General features: G+C 37.8%; 1 protein-coding gene and 1 pseudogene across 1 annotated transcript in view; both read right to left on the reverse strand.

Moving 5' to 3' along the window:
- Nucleotides 1-1,338, reverse strand: part of LOC135651422 (uncharacterized) — a 2,313-nt gene extending 975 nt beyond the window's left edge. Inside the window, exon 1 of the mRNA XM_065171489.1 lies at nt 1-1,338. This exon is cut by the window's left edge and continues 975 nt beyond it. Within this exon, the coding sequence (XP_065027561.1) occupies nt 1-1,338 (1,338 nt within the window).
- A 1,355-nt stretch (nt 1,339-2,693) lies between these two features.
- Nucleotides 2,694-13,769, reverse strand: part of LOC135651913 (protein REDUCED CHLOROPLAST COVERAGE 1-like) — a 101,157-nt pseudogene continuing 90,081 nt past the window's right edge.

Genomic DNA, 13,769 nt, shown 5'->3' on the forward strand with positions numbered 1-13,769 from the left:
TCCCATCTTCGAGTGGAGAGGGGGAAACTGGATATTGATTAAGATCTCACAGTCAATTGCTGTTTGGTTTTTGGTGGGCAAACTCGGAGATCGACATCCCTTCATGCAGAGTGTTCCACTTCCAGCATCGTATATCCCCTCAGCAGCGATGCCAAACTGTTCGCCCCCCTCAGCGGAAGCAGAGTACATATAATAGCTTATGGCATAGCTTACGTTCCAAACACTTTGATTCTTCGCGACCCAGTCAGCTGCAGGCACGAAGCTTGCCGTCTCCGACGTCGTAACGAAGTCATAATCATCACAAAACTCGTCGCCCATAGAAAAGACATTAGCTTCCCCCCATCCACTTCGGCCGCCGGCATCCTCCACCGCGATACTGAACCGCATGTCGCGGGAACATCTTCCATCTGGATACCTTTCCTCGCTCGACTGTGTGCTGCCACTTCTCACCTTGCAAGGCCCGCTGACAGAATCTATTAGGGTGTAGTTATATCTCAGCCCAGGAATCGTGACCATTCGCCCACCCGACCGGTGGAACGAGACCATGCTGAAGTAGCCAGGGTCTCTCTTCTTCTTGTTACTCCACATATGACCGACCACGTCCTTTCTTCTCAGCGTCAGGACAGTTGGGAACCATAAGCTCAGTCCGATCGAGCAATCACCAACAGAGGGACTCGCCTGTGAACTCCCTTCAAGAATGTGACAGGCTATGAGACAGAGACGATTCTTAACATGGTCCCAATAGCCTTCACCCATCATGGACTTCTTAGGCACCATCGGGACATCATATGAAAGATAACTGGAATTGGAGAATTCGATGTAGAGATGCAACCGGCCGTTCTCCGAGCACTGTATCATATCGAAGGACAAGAATCTAGCGGAGAACCCAAAGCTACTACTTAGAGTTCCACAGTTGCTACCGGTGCAGCCACTGCCGTAGTCTAGCTGAAATGTTCTACCAGTCATATACCGGAGGAGATGACTACAAACAGAAGTAGGCCCGAAACTTAGTGATTCCTCCTGGAATGGAAGAGAGGAGCATGAGTGGTTGGCTTGGGGGATCATCGTGAAAACATACTCCTTTTGAGCATAGGCTACAAGCGAGATGGGATCGATGTGGTGGGGCCCCAAGCTCTCGACAGTCCCGCTCACCAGACTGGTAGAGATGTTGGAAGTCTTGGGGTAGTTGAGCTTCAAAACAGCAGAAAGATGAAGTCGATCACCTAAGGGCTTGTAGAAGATCCCGTGACCAACCATACAAAGCTCACCGGAGGCGTCCCAATCCACGGGAGCCCTCGCCGCTGCAGCTCGACAAACCGGAGGCAGACTCGTCTGCATCATCCCGGAGGAGGTGTCGCTCGCTCCCACGAAGGATGTCGTCGAGGAGTCCGGCGTGGACGACGCGGTGGAGTTCAAGGTGGGCGACCCGTATCACGAGCACATCGGCTGCTCTCTGGTGGGCTGCAAGTCCGACCCGTACGCAGGCCTGCTCGAGCTGCTCCGCTTCAATCCGAGGAGTTCGGTGGCGATCGCTAACTGTCTGCGGGGAGGGAGGAGGGGCCGATAGGCGAAGATGGGATGGAGGTGACGATGATAGGGAAGATTGAGGAGGTGGGAAGGACGGGGACGACGGCAGGCGGCGTGGAACGGCGGAAGAGCGCGAAGGGATCAGGGCGGAGGAGGCCGCGCAGCAAAAGCAGATGGGTGAGGAAGATCGATGAGAGGGGAGAGGAGCACTTCTTTAGGTTACCCATTTCCCTCGAACCTGTACGCGTATCGGGTGGCGGCAGAAGTGGGTGATGCGGCCGAGAAGAAGATGATGACGGTGATGAGCCATCAAGTACTACTACTGGTTGATAGATATCTCGTATGCCTAATGCTGCACCACTTACTTCATGGAAATCTCATCATATCAACAGTTCTCGTTCATCGGATCACCTCATGTTGGATCTGATCCTCGAGGGTTTCTTATGCTATGGGTTGTGATCATACAAAGAGTGGATATCTGAGCCACGAGAGATGAACATTATAAATTTCGCGTCGACTGTGTCGTCCGATGATGGCGATCTCTCTTTGCTGAAGGAATTCTACAAGAACTGAAGAGGTGCTGAAACCATTAGTATCTTCCCACGTACTAACTTGAAGACATGTCAAACTTCCAGATTCATTGTTACCATGTTGATTATTTGTTGTTGTTATTATTATTATTATTTTTTCCAATTAGTTATCTTAATCTTTATAGATAAAATCTTGTCCGTACAAAGCTTAAGAAGAATTAGAAACCTAATGAGAACAAAAATGACAGTAGCAATGAAAAATAAAAATATCTGCGTATTTTGATCAATAATTTGAGTCAAACGAAATTAATACATCGGTTTGCCCATGACAAATGCTTTTAGAGATGGAATCATTGATTTACCTCTTTGATCATTTCAGATTCAATCGAGGGATTATTAAAGAAAAGAATAACAGCATCCTAAATGCATTGATTTAAACAAATTAGAATATACTGATCTCCGATGTTCAACGTTTCCAACTCATAATCAAGTCGATGATCAGGAATATCAGGTTTTAGAAGCAGCTAATTAAGCTTAAAATTTTCACTTTGACCATCACATCAGATAAAAAAATAAGAGAATTTTCCCAACCCTATCAACGACTGAATGACGTTAATTTTGCAAGCATGAAACGCATACCCGAAAAGAATATATTAGCAGAAATTGCAAAAGTTATTTTGATGGGTAGAAAAGTCGAGGTTCACAAAATCCCATGACTTACAATGTTGTCGGCTATAAATTTCAGAATCCTCAAAAGGAAAAGGGGAAAAAAGAGAGGAGAAAAATGCTCATACATGTCTCTTCAATGGAGAAGAAAAAATGGTTAATAGTTTCAACCTAATTCTAATGATTTGGTCAAAAGTTCTACGCTATTTCCATCCTCTCTAGACTTGGAACTTCATAGCCTTCTCAACAATCTATGTTGTGAACCTGCAGACGAAATGGTCTTCATCAGCCTGTACGGAAGAAGAAATGAAAATACTAGGAATGATCATGCAAAAATATTTTTGTGAATGATCAATCACCCAATTTCATTCAAACACCACAAATTAACCCCACACTCTACTCAGAAAGCATTTAATGTTGAGTTGAAAAGATGGCAAATGATATACATACATCTAGAAAGCTATGACAAACAACATACAAAAAAAAATTATATATGTTGTGCAAGTTGAAAACTCGACCACACATAAATCTTGCTTGAGCATCACTACTGAATAACAGAGGCATACATTACAATTCAAGCAATCTACCTAGTCTGTACTGGAATGCCAAAAAGGTAGTGTGGCAGCTATATTACAAGTCTAATTTTCGGATAAATCTGCTCTAATTTGAGAATGCAAGAAAATGGTTGTAGATAATGTCATAAAAACAAAATCATAAGAGGTAGGATGCACAACCCAGCTTTCTAATCGGATTTAACATCATTATTAAATGTTGTACTGCTTCAACAAATGAACTGATAATCCCTGGTAGACTGGAAATCCAATGAGCCCAGAGACTCAAGACGTGTGATAGATGATTAGATCAACAGCAGTAAACATAGCAAGTGGAAGACTTAACTAAAAGGAATTAGGTTGGATTTGATGGTAAGCCATACCCTGGAATTTGCAACAGATGAGAGGTAATTAGAAAAAACAACTTAACTCCAGCAATCTGATTATCAAGATTGCAAATTAGAGAAAGCTACAATAGAAGCAAAAATCTGCGCCTCAAAAAGATGTTGATACTAGTTTCATGCATATCAAAACATCTTCGGAAGCCTGAAAATATCCGCTCAGTCTGTCTCTCTTGACCGGTTGCTTGGCAATTGGAATGGCTAGACCGGAACTAAAATATCGAGTCAGGCTTATAAATTACATGCATGATGGTATACTATGAGCTTTTTGATGGTGTGAGATATCAATACTGAAGATACTCGAGATTAAAAAATTTGGGGATTTCAAAGGTGAATCATGATCAGTTCACAAACAAAGTTTCTTCCTAATAACTTATGTTAAACAGGATAAATTAATTGTATGCTTGAGAAACCAACACAAAATTAAAGCAAAAGAGATGTTATTGACAATAAAGTATATGGAGGTGCATTGATGAGCAATAAATCTGCAAGTTATGTAACATTGTCAAGCTAATTAACAAAGAAATACCTGGCTTGGACCATGAGGAGATTTGTCGCTTACCTTCCTGAACGTTCAATCTTGGCTTCTTAATAAAAAATATCAGTTGCCTGAAAAATAGCAATAACTAAATTATCAACATTGCTAATTTTTCAGTCACGTCCTCCTGGATGTGGCTTGAACAATAAAAAAAATTCTTTCCTGCCCATTTTGAAGTTTGTAGTGTTCTTTGCTTGTGACTAGTCGGAAGTAATATTTTCACTGGAAGATATATCTGTTGCACTTATAACATCACTTCCTCTTACTACTCTGCTATATATAACTTTAAATGACTGTGATCCATATGGCATATTGAGCAAACTTATAGCCAGCTTTAGTGTCTGTTTACGGCGATTTCTACCCTTGATGTATATGCTAAAGCTTCCCTCACCCTCATACTTTTTGCTACTCCTGAAGACATGCCTTCCACCACTATGCTGTGCATCTTGTCTGAAAACCGTCTCAGATTCCAAGTCGGTAATTTTTGTATTATTTCTGTGAGATTCTTCAGATTCCCGTTTCTCTAACCAGTTACCATCCAGCGGTTTACAAATGTCTATAATCTGGGATATCTCATTATTCTCTTCTGTTTTGGTCCCTTCTTCAGTATTGTTATCCGATGGAAGGTCTAGACTCACATCAGTTCTTAAATGAGATGTTATAATTGGTTCCAACACGGATTCAGAAGTTGGACTAATGATGGGTGGCAAAGATGAGAAGTCCACAGGATGAGAACCAGACCATACTGATCCTGGCGCAAAGTCAGGAACGTTTGCACCAATGTTGCACTGCCATGGATAATGGTTTCCATGAAATATGTTACCGTTCATAGCAAAAGTGGTATTTGGAATGACTTGAGGTTGGGTATATGGTGGATATATAAATGGCAAGGGACGTAGAATGTGCGAAGGCCTAGGTGAAGAAGGATAAGGATGATGCGGTGAGGTACAAATAGGAGGCACCATTGGCATTACAGCCGTGGGTGAAGCATGCAGACTGGAACTCAATGGCCATGGTGTAACTGCAGAAATTGTACCATTAGGAGGAAGACCAACAGTTACAGGAACAGGACCAAGTACTGTAGCAGGGAAAGGGCTAAACGGTGCAGCAGATGCAGACAGCTTCTTGCTAGATACCTCTCTCCCATCATAATTAGAAGGTGGTAGTTCCATCGTGGGATAATCACCACCTGTTTTCTCAGGGATGAGAACCTTCTTGAAATTGAATTGATGGAGACTAGAGTAAGAACTGATACCAACATTGGTACATGAGGCTTCGTCATGATTATCTTCTTTGCTTTCTGCAGTGATGGGACACTCAGATTTTTTCCTATCAGATGTATTTGTTGACAAATTCTGATCATGATTCTCATTTTGCTCAACTCCTTGAACCTCATTGCTAGATACACAATTGTCAATGATATTCTTGGTGAGCATGCTACTACAAGATGCCACTTCCAAATCAGAAGATGATGGTTCTAGTAATTGTTCTGTTTCACAATCTTCCTTTCTTTCTTCTTCATGATCAACTTCAACTTTTTTATCTGAGTCTAAAAACGCATCCTGGACAGTGTCCTTATCTTGGGTTATGTTAGATATCTCAGATAGCTCTGCAGCATTTTCTGTATGTTCCTCGGCCAAAAATGATTCCTTTATTTCAGATGCATTGCCACCAATAGACAACTCTTGTTCCAATGGCATATTCTCCTGAAACTTTCGGCTATGTATCTTGGCAATTGTTCCTGGAGGTGCCAGTGCTACATCTTTATATGATGGAGAATTACTAAAACTATGAACCAAATTGTTGCGAGGCTCAGAGACACCACCTATTAGGTTCTTCTGATTCTCTAATACCTGGCTATCATGGCGATAATAGGGTGCATGAGCATCTAATGGGGAAGTCGTTCTTTCGACAGCACTCCAAGAGTTATGACTGATCTCAGGATTGGTGGATGAAGGCACTGACTTCACCCGATAAGTTACAGCCTTATACGCCTTCTGACCAGATCTGGTGTCTGGTGACTGAACTTGCATGTTAAGATTGTCATTAAAGCTTCCAGGAATAACTATCTTTTTCTTAAGCAAATAATACCCATTATTTAAATAAGAAAACTGTGGCTTGGATTGAACAGTTTCACTAGGAACATCATTCATCTGATAGTTGTAGGTTTTCCAGGTGCTTGTACGTTGATGCTTGATTTGCTGGCTTGAACCTCCGATGGACCTTGGTCTTTGAACAGGTTGCCAACCATCTTCTGCTTCTGTATTTATCTCTCTTACATCTTCACTAAAAGAAGCAACCTTTTGCTCTGCTGTTCCTTTAGATTGTTGAGAAACAAATAACTGCTTTTTGGCAACAGCATCTTCATGTTTTGGCTCAACACCTGGACTACTCATGTTCTCATCATCTTGGGTATCACTACCATCAGTCACTTGTTTCACTTCATCTGAAATAGTAGCTACTGAATCCTTGGACAAAGAATCTGCCACATTCAAGTTTTGAGATGACTGCACTTTCACCTGAATCAGTACAAAACTGATTGCTTGGTTTTTGCGATAAAAGGAAAACCAAGTGAAGCTCTTCCAATTAAAATTTTTTGAGAAACTTTAAATTCAAAAATAAAAAGGTTAGCATTCTTATGTTCATTAAATTGAGAGAAAAAATGAAAAAAGAATTCAACAAGCAGAAGAAAAGGTAACAAGAATTGTACAAGCATTAGTATTGGCTCCATTTATAGGTTAAGTGTCTGATTCATCATCAATTTCTTTCAGCAACTACATTAGCATCTTAGTACAGAGAGAAAAACTGCCCAGTAACACAAAAATATATATTTTTAAATACTATAAATAATCTGGAATACATTTTGATTTTAATTAAAGAGTGCACAAGCATCTAGTTAATATAAGTTGGTTTGTGTTGCAATTAAGTATCAAACACTAAAAGAATTCTGAAACTATGAAAATATTGTTCATAACCAATAAAAAATACCTAAAGGACACTGTTATGCAAAAACAGTATGGCCTTTGCAGCGAATTCTCATTTAACATCATGATTTTGAAGACTAGCTGGATGTAGGACATGTTTCTCAAAAAATATTTTTCTAGTACTGATACATAAAGCTTGAGTATTTTGATTATCCACATGCACAACAATTAAGAGTGAGGATCTACTTCTGTTTTCTAGGTTCAGTTGGACTCTCTTTCAAATACTTGGACAGGTTATATAGCAATAAGGCAGTATCTTCTTGAACCAGAAGCAGGGCAGACAAGGTAAAATAAATGCATGCCTATAATCAAGTGATTGGTAGCAGGCAGCAAGAGCTGTAAAAACTAAGTACAATTTGAAAAATTTTAAGTGAGTAACTTGTTAGTTGCTTGTTATAAATTAGCATAGTTTGCTCACTATATTATGTTAGACCTGATTTATTGCCAATATTTACATGAAACAATTGGCTCTATGAGTGTTAAGTTCAAAATTTATTCAGTTTACCACTAATTTAGATGCAAAAATTAAGTACAAGTTGAATTATTTCAAGTGACTAACTTGATATTTGCTATAAATTAGGTTATTCTGTTAAACTATATACTACCTAAGACCTAATTCACCACCAAAGTTAGCATGAAATTATTGGCTCTATAAATGTTGTCTTTGACATTTATTCGATCTACCACTTAAAAAATCATTCAGGTAGCAAGCGGATATATTAAACATGTAAGCCAACATGACCAAACATAAATACACAATTAGATTCTCAGAAGTATTTAAACAAGATAAAGGCTTATCAACATACCATTAAACCCAGATTCTTCCTCTTCAGGGATTCAGCATCTCTTCCTCTACCATCTTGGTTGGAATCAATGAAATCAAGGAGATCAGGCATAGGATATTCATCATTTTAGTGGAAGTAGAAAATTCAGTTGGCACATCTAGTCAATGAAAATATTAATTTTAGTGCACGAGGATGACGTTATATAGATCACGTATATCAGCAATAAGTGCAGAGTGAGCATGCTCACAGTATTTGTGACCCAAAGCATGTTAAACCTAATCACTGCAATTATTGCTGTACCTCAGGTGGCCTTTGCTGGCAATAGATGCATCAGGCTTCCGCGTACCATTTCGAGCAGCTTCTTGCTGCTCAATAGCCTTTGACTCAAAGTACTCAAGCCAGGCAGCAGCATCCTGCGAAATCAAATGGCAACTCTGTGAGTCAAGAAACTAAATCGATGCAGAATTAAGAAAAAAAAAGTTTTATTGATGTCTCTCCATATAAAGATATGCATAAATCACCTGAGTACGCAAGTCATCTGGACCAAGCTTTGCTCTAAGTATTTGTAATGTTGTTTGCTCATGTTGAACACTCAAAGGATATGCTTCCATCAAGGATAGTGCAATAGCTATCGCATGGTAACTTGCTGCGGTCTAATGTAATGTAGAAAATTAGATACATATATTATATATATACCTAATACTCTTCATATAAAAATAAAATAAGGTCTACCATCCAATGCAAAAAAATAATAATGGAACTACTTACATCAGACATTGAAAGTTAAAAGACAGTTAGTGTGAGATCATTCAATGAAATTATAAATCTGGTTTATCACAGGCAAACCTGGAAAAGATATTATCATTATACTATAAAGTTGATAGGTTTTTTATCTGCCAAAAATTAACTTTCATGTTATCATAAGAGAGCCAATCAGAGGACTAATTTGAAAAGGCAAGTTAGTATCAGAAGCTCTTTTTCTGAAAAAGAGACTGTTTTGAGACAAAAAAACCACTTCATTCCACGTACACATGCAGCTAGTGTCCATTATTTTTGTGTTCCTATGTATGTCCATCTACATCATGTCTGTGTGTGTACCATCTCCATACAAGAACACAAGAAAACAGAGATGCAATTTTTTCCCTTACATAGTTGGAAACAATTGGTGTTGGTTTTGCAATGAAATGAAAATAACAAGACGAAGATATGGGAACAAGTAAAATTTTGAAAGAGTGAGACAGAGTGTATGTGGCAGCAAAATCATGTATACAATGAAATCTCATATTTTTGCTTTAAGAAAATATATAGTTCTGAATCAAAAGATGGGAAGAAAAAAAGTGTTGACAAGCATCTTAGTGCAGTACATTGTAAAACACCTTTTAGAACAAAATCTTATATTGATATACTTGTAAGGAAAAGAGAATAATGTAAAAGGTAACAGTCAAAATCAAATCTATATTCCATAGACTATGCTTTGTGGATCCCCATCTACTTGAACTATTAAAGATGATAAAATAATGAGCTCTTCCCAATCGATAATAAAATATAAACTAGTGACTTACAAAGTGTTCGAGAAGTACCCTTGGACATATCTAGAAGATAGTCAGCTCTAATAAATATTGGAGGTGTATACAAAGTGGCAGCCTAACACTCTTAACACTTGCACATTAATTCAGTATCCGGGAGGGACAATGTACGCAGCCTTAACCCCCACAAGTAGAAAGGTATGGCTCGTACATTTCAGAGGTCACAAAGGAGCCAAACTAGATGTCCCACTAGAGTATGGATATGGAATGCATCTAGAGATATTGAACTTTTTATTTGTCAAGTAACCTGTGTTTCAAAATATAATAGAGTATCCAAAAGGGAATGCCCATTTTGAACTTGGAAATGATTGTTTTCTCATGTTGAGTAGAAAGAGGAGGTTAGAGAGAAAATAGAGTGAAGGAGTTCGCTTAGGTATTAAGCTGACTAGGTCATCCCAGATGACCTTGATATGAAAGCAATCCTTTTCTTATAGATCCCAAAACCTTTTGTACTCTACCACATGATAGATTTTAAGCTCATCTGATTTTGCTTGATGTACTTGTTCAAACCCAAACTAACAAATTAAAAAGGAATGAATTGCTGTCCCATTTTCTTATGTATAACAAATCTTGGTTGCATGACCGAGAATGGTATACTCTTGTTAGGGCAGAATAATAATGTGTGTGGCAAACTTTGGCTAATGGGTTCCAGAGATTGTCTAATGAAGCATATAACTGAACCCCTTGATAACAGGCCAATGATGCTCCTAATTTATATGGATTGCTGAAAGTCGAACCTGCTAACTTATACTGCTTTGGCAAAGCCCTCTCCCACACAGCAGAAGGTCAATAGATAAGGGGTTCTAGATCACCTAATTATCCAGGTCACTAGGTGAGCAGATTAGGGGTGAACTAGCTAGAAGTCACTCTGTAATACATGCCTTATCATCTCAAAGTAATTAATAATGTTTCTGTGGGACTTCATTAACCAATTATTGTAATAATTTATGATTTCTAACACCGAACTACAATAAGCATCAGCTGCTTATCTTAAAAGAATGCTATGACTACTTCAGAAATAAAAAGACACAAGAAGAAACAGAATTTGAGAACAAAAACAAACCTGAATGTGGTCAGGACCAAGCAACTTCTGATTGCATTTCAAAGCTTTATGAAGATATCTAAGTGCCACATGTATATTTCCCAGGCCTTCCTCCATCATAGCCACATTAATATATGTAGCAGCTGTGTTTGGATGAGATGGTCCACAAGTAAGATGCAAAAGATACAACGCACGTTTCACATACCTGATTAACAAGTAACAGGAGAAAAATTAAGGGTGATGGTAAATAACATATAATGGAAGCATGGTCCTGGCTTATTATTTCCAATACAAACACCAAAACATAACAATACTAACCTGGAAAGTAAGAAGCTTAATTTTTGTTAGTTTCTGTTCTTCAACTTTTTATGCACACATTAATTTTCAGGTACGAAGTAAATATTAAAGTTAAATCTAGAAAGCCATTGTTCTCAAATTAAGCTGCATTCTTTGTGGCAAAAAAACGAAGAAAATGCCATCTTTGCATATTTTAGCTAATATGCATAATAATAGAGTAGACATAACCAAAACCATAAGACAGATATGTGTCATGGAAGCTTTAATATTAAGTTTTGCATTGGCATGTAAAAAAAAAATTCTCTGTTTAACCGGTCATATCAACCAACCCTCATGATAACACATCAAGAATATAAACCTCGGTGCTTCAAAACACAAGCTAAAAATGAGCAATGACCAAACAGAGAAAACACTCAAGACATGTCACACATGAGACTAAAATAGAACAATGGCCTTTGTCAACGGCCATAAAAATTTATTCCCCGACTAGACTGAGAAAAATGGGAGAAACTTTATGAAATTTGTCTGGTCTCTTGACAAGCCTATGACAAGAACCTATTCAATCTCCTTCCACAAGACTAAGTGTTAAAATTTTTAAGTTTCCTCTTCACCATTTGGCTAATAAATCCATGTTATAACTAATCATGTGATATTAATGGAGCTATCTTCTTTCTCCAACCAAAATTCCGATGTGTTCTTTCTCTCTCATAAGATGGTCACAGTGGACTGGAGGAACCTGAATTTTTACAATGCTGATAAGTTTGATAAACCATTTGTCACTCTTTAAGCTTTTAAAGAATAACATAAGAAAAGATATAGATGCAATTTTTTCTAAATACTTTGTTGCCATGGTACTCCTATGACAAACTCTGTATGTTTAAAGCTCTATCCTTCACTAATTAATATCATAAAGCTTTCTTTGTCATAGTTAGAAGATTTACATTATTAAATAGCTTCTGACATGTAGACATTTTTTACATGTGCTGGGAAGCATGATATACAATGAACAAATTGTACAAATATCTCAATCATTGCATTCATGCTGAATAACTTACAAACTTCTTTTCAATGCTTATAGTAGAAGAAAGGCTTCTCCTTAACTTTACAAGTATTATGCTAAGAATGTTGTTTTAAGTGAAACCATCTTTTTAGTTTGGTAATCTAGAATTCAAGACTAAAATTTCTACTTTTATGTATTAATTCATCAAGATCATTTCATGCAAATAACCTAGTTAAAAATTTTTGACCGTTACCTGCCAGAAGTCTTCTTCTTTTTTTCTATCTAGAAGAGGCACTAATTCTAAGTTTATATCTCCTCGAATCCTAATATATTATACTGCAATAATATCTTATAAGACAGTACCAATGTTCAAGTCATTATAAAAACAAAAGATGGAATATCTAATAATTCAAGATATTAGAATTCCCAATCAAAAGAACACTATCTAAGATTTGATACTACAACAAATAAGAATTGAAGTTACTTTAGAGCCAATTCAGTATGTTGAAGCCTGTAGTAAAAAACAGCTAGGTCGCCGTAGCTCTTCATTGTATCTGGATGATCCAATCCAAGCTCCCTCTCATTTATGTCCAATGCCTTCTGCTGATAAGTTGTGGCCTAAAAGTTGCAATAATTTAGTATAATCCCAGCCAAAGACAGGAGCACAGGTTCAAAATTTATAACAGAAAGTTCCTAAAAGTCATCCCTAATAATTGAAGTGATATATAAAATTTTAAATAGTAAAAAACACCATATAGCATATTCTAATATTCATCTTAGCGTAAGAAACCATAGTGGTAGAATACTGTTTCATGGTTTAACTCGATTCAGATCTTTGCAAAAGCCATTAAAAAACAGATAAATCCAATTAGAATTAGACATTGATCTACTAAAAGAGGACACAAGTCAGGAACACAAATGCTGTATTAAAATATTGAACTGTGGTTTATCGCTCTTTGATCTGTTTCAACCTCATGACCCACTAATGGTCCTGCATGCACTTATTCAAGGCATAAATTAGCTACCAACTAAATTTCCAACAGAATTACATGTCAATATTATGAAATATGAATTACAAAAAACGGTTTCAATCACTCGGAACATAATCACCCATGACACAAACTTTACATTACAATTCTCCAAATTTCAGATCGTTGGACTTGGCAAATTTAAATTGTCCATAATGGTGTATTTTTGACATTGGATTGGTAAAAACATAATTGATCTGCTCAATTTTACTCAAATAGACCATTTAACAAGGTTCCTTTTAAGATATCAGAAAAGAGAGAACCATGGCACATAACAGATCGTAAGATACTCCATAAGTCCATATCATAAGAACCATGGCCTTCAGTGACACAAATATCTGAAAGCTACCTAATTAAGGTCACCAGTATGGTAGAGAACAACAGCTAAAAGACTGTAGGCTCCAGCAGTCATCCGATTATAAGGACCACAGACTGCAATTAATTTTGCCAGAGCCTGCATCCAACTACACCTTCATACCAAAAGCAAATGAAAGAGAAAAAAGGTCTTTACAAAGAAGTTAACCTGTACAGTATCTTATGACGAATTACCTTTGTTCCATAGTTGACTGCGTCTTCAAGTTTACCCTTATCAAGTGCCATTTTCGAAGACTCTAGAAGTTGTCGTGCATCTGCAGATGAGCATGCAACTTGCTGCAAAAGATTCAAAAGCACTAAGAATGTAAGATACATTATGGTAGATACCATATTTCAAATAAGACCATCTTAGCAGCTTTACCTTGTGCACAGGTACAAGGCTGATGATATCTGATTTGTCAAAGGGGAAATTTGAATCCATATCAAAGTCTCTGGGTGCCAATTCAATTCCCACCTAAG

Source organism: Musa acuminata, chromosome BXJ3-10 (assembly GCF_036884655.1).
Source record: "Musa acuminata AAA Group cultivar baxijiao chromosome BXJ3-10, Cavendish_Baxijiao_AAA, whole genome shotgun sequence".
In the NCBI taxonomy this organism is placed as follows: Eukaryota; Viridiplantae; Streptophyta; class Magnoliopsida; order Zingiberales; family Musaceae; genus Musa; species Musa acuminata.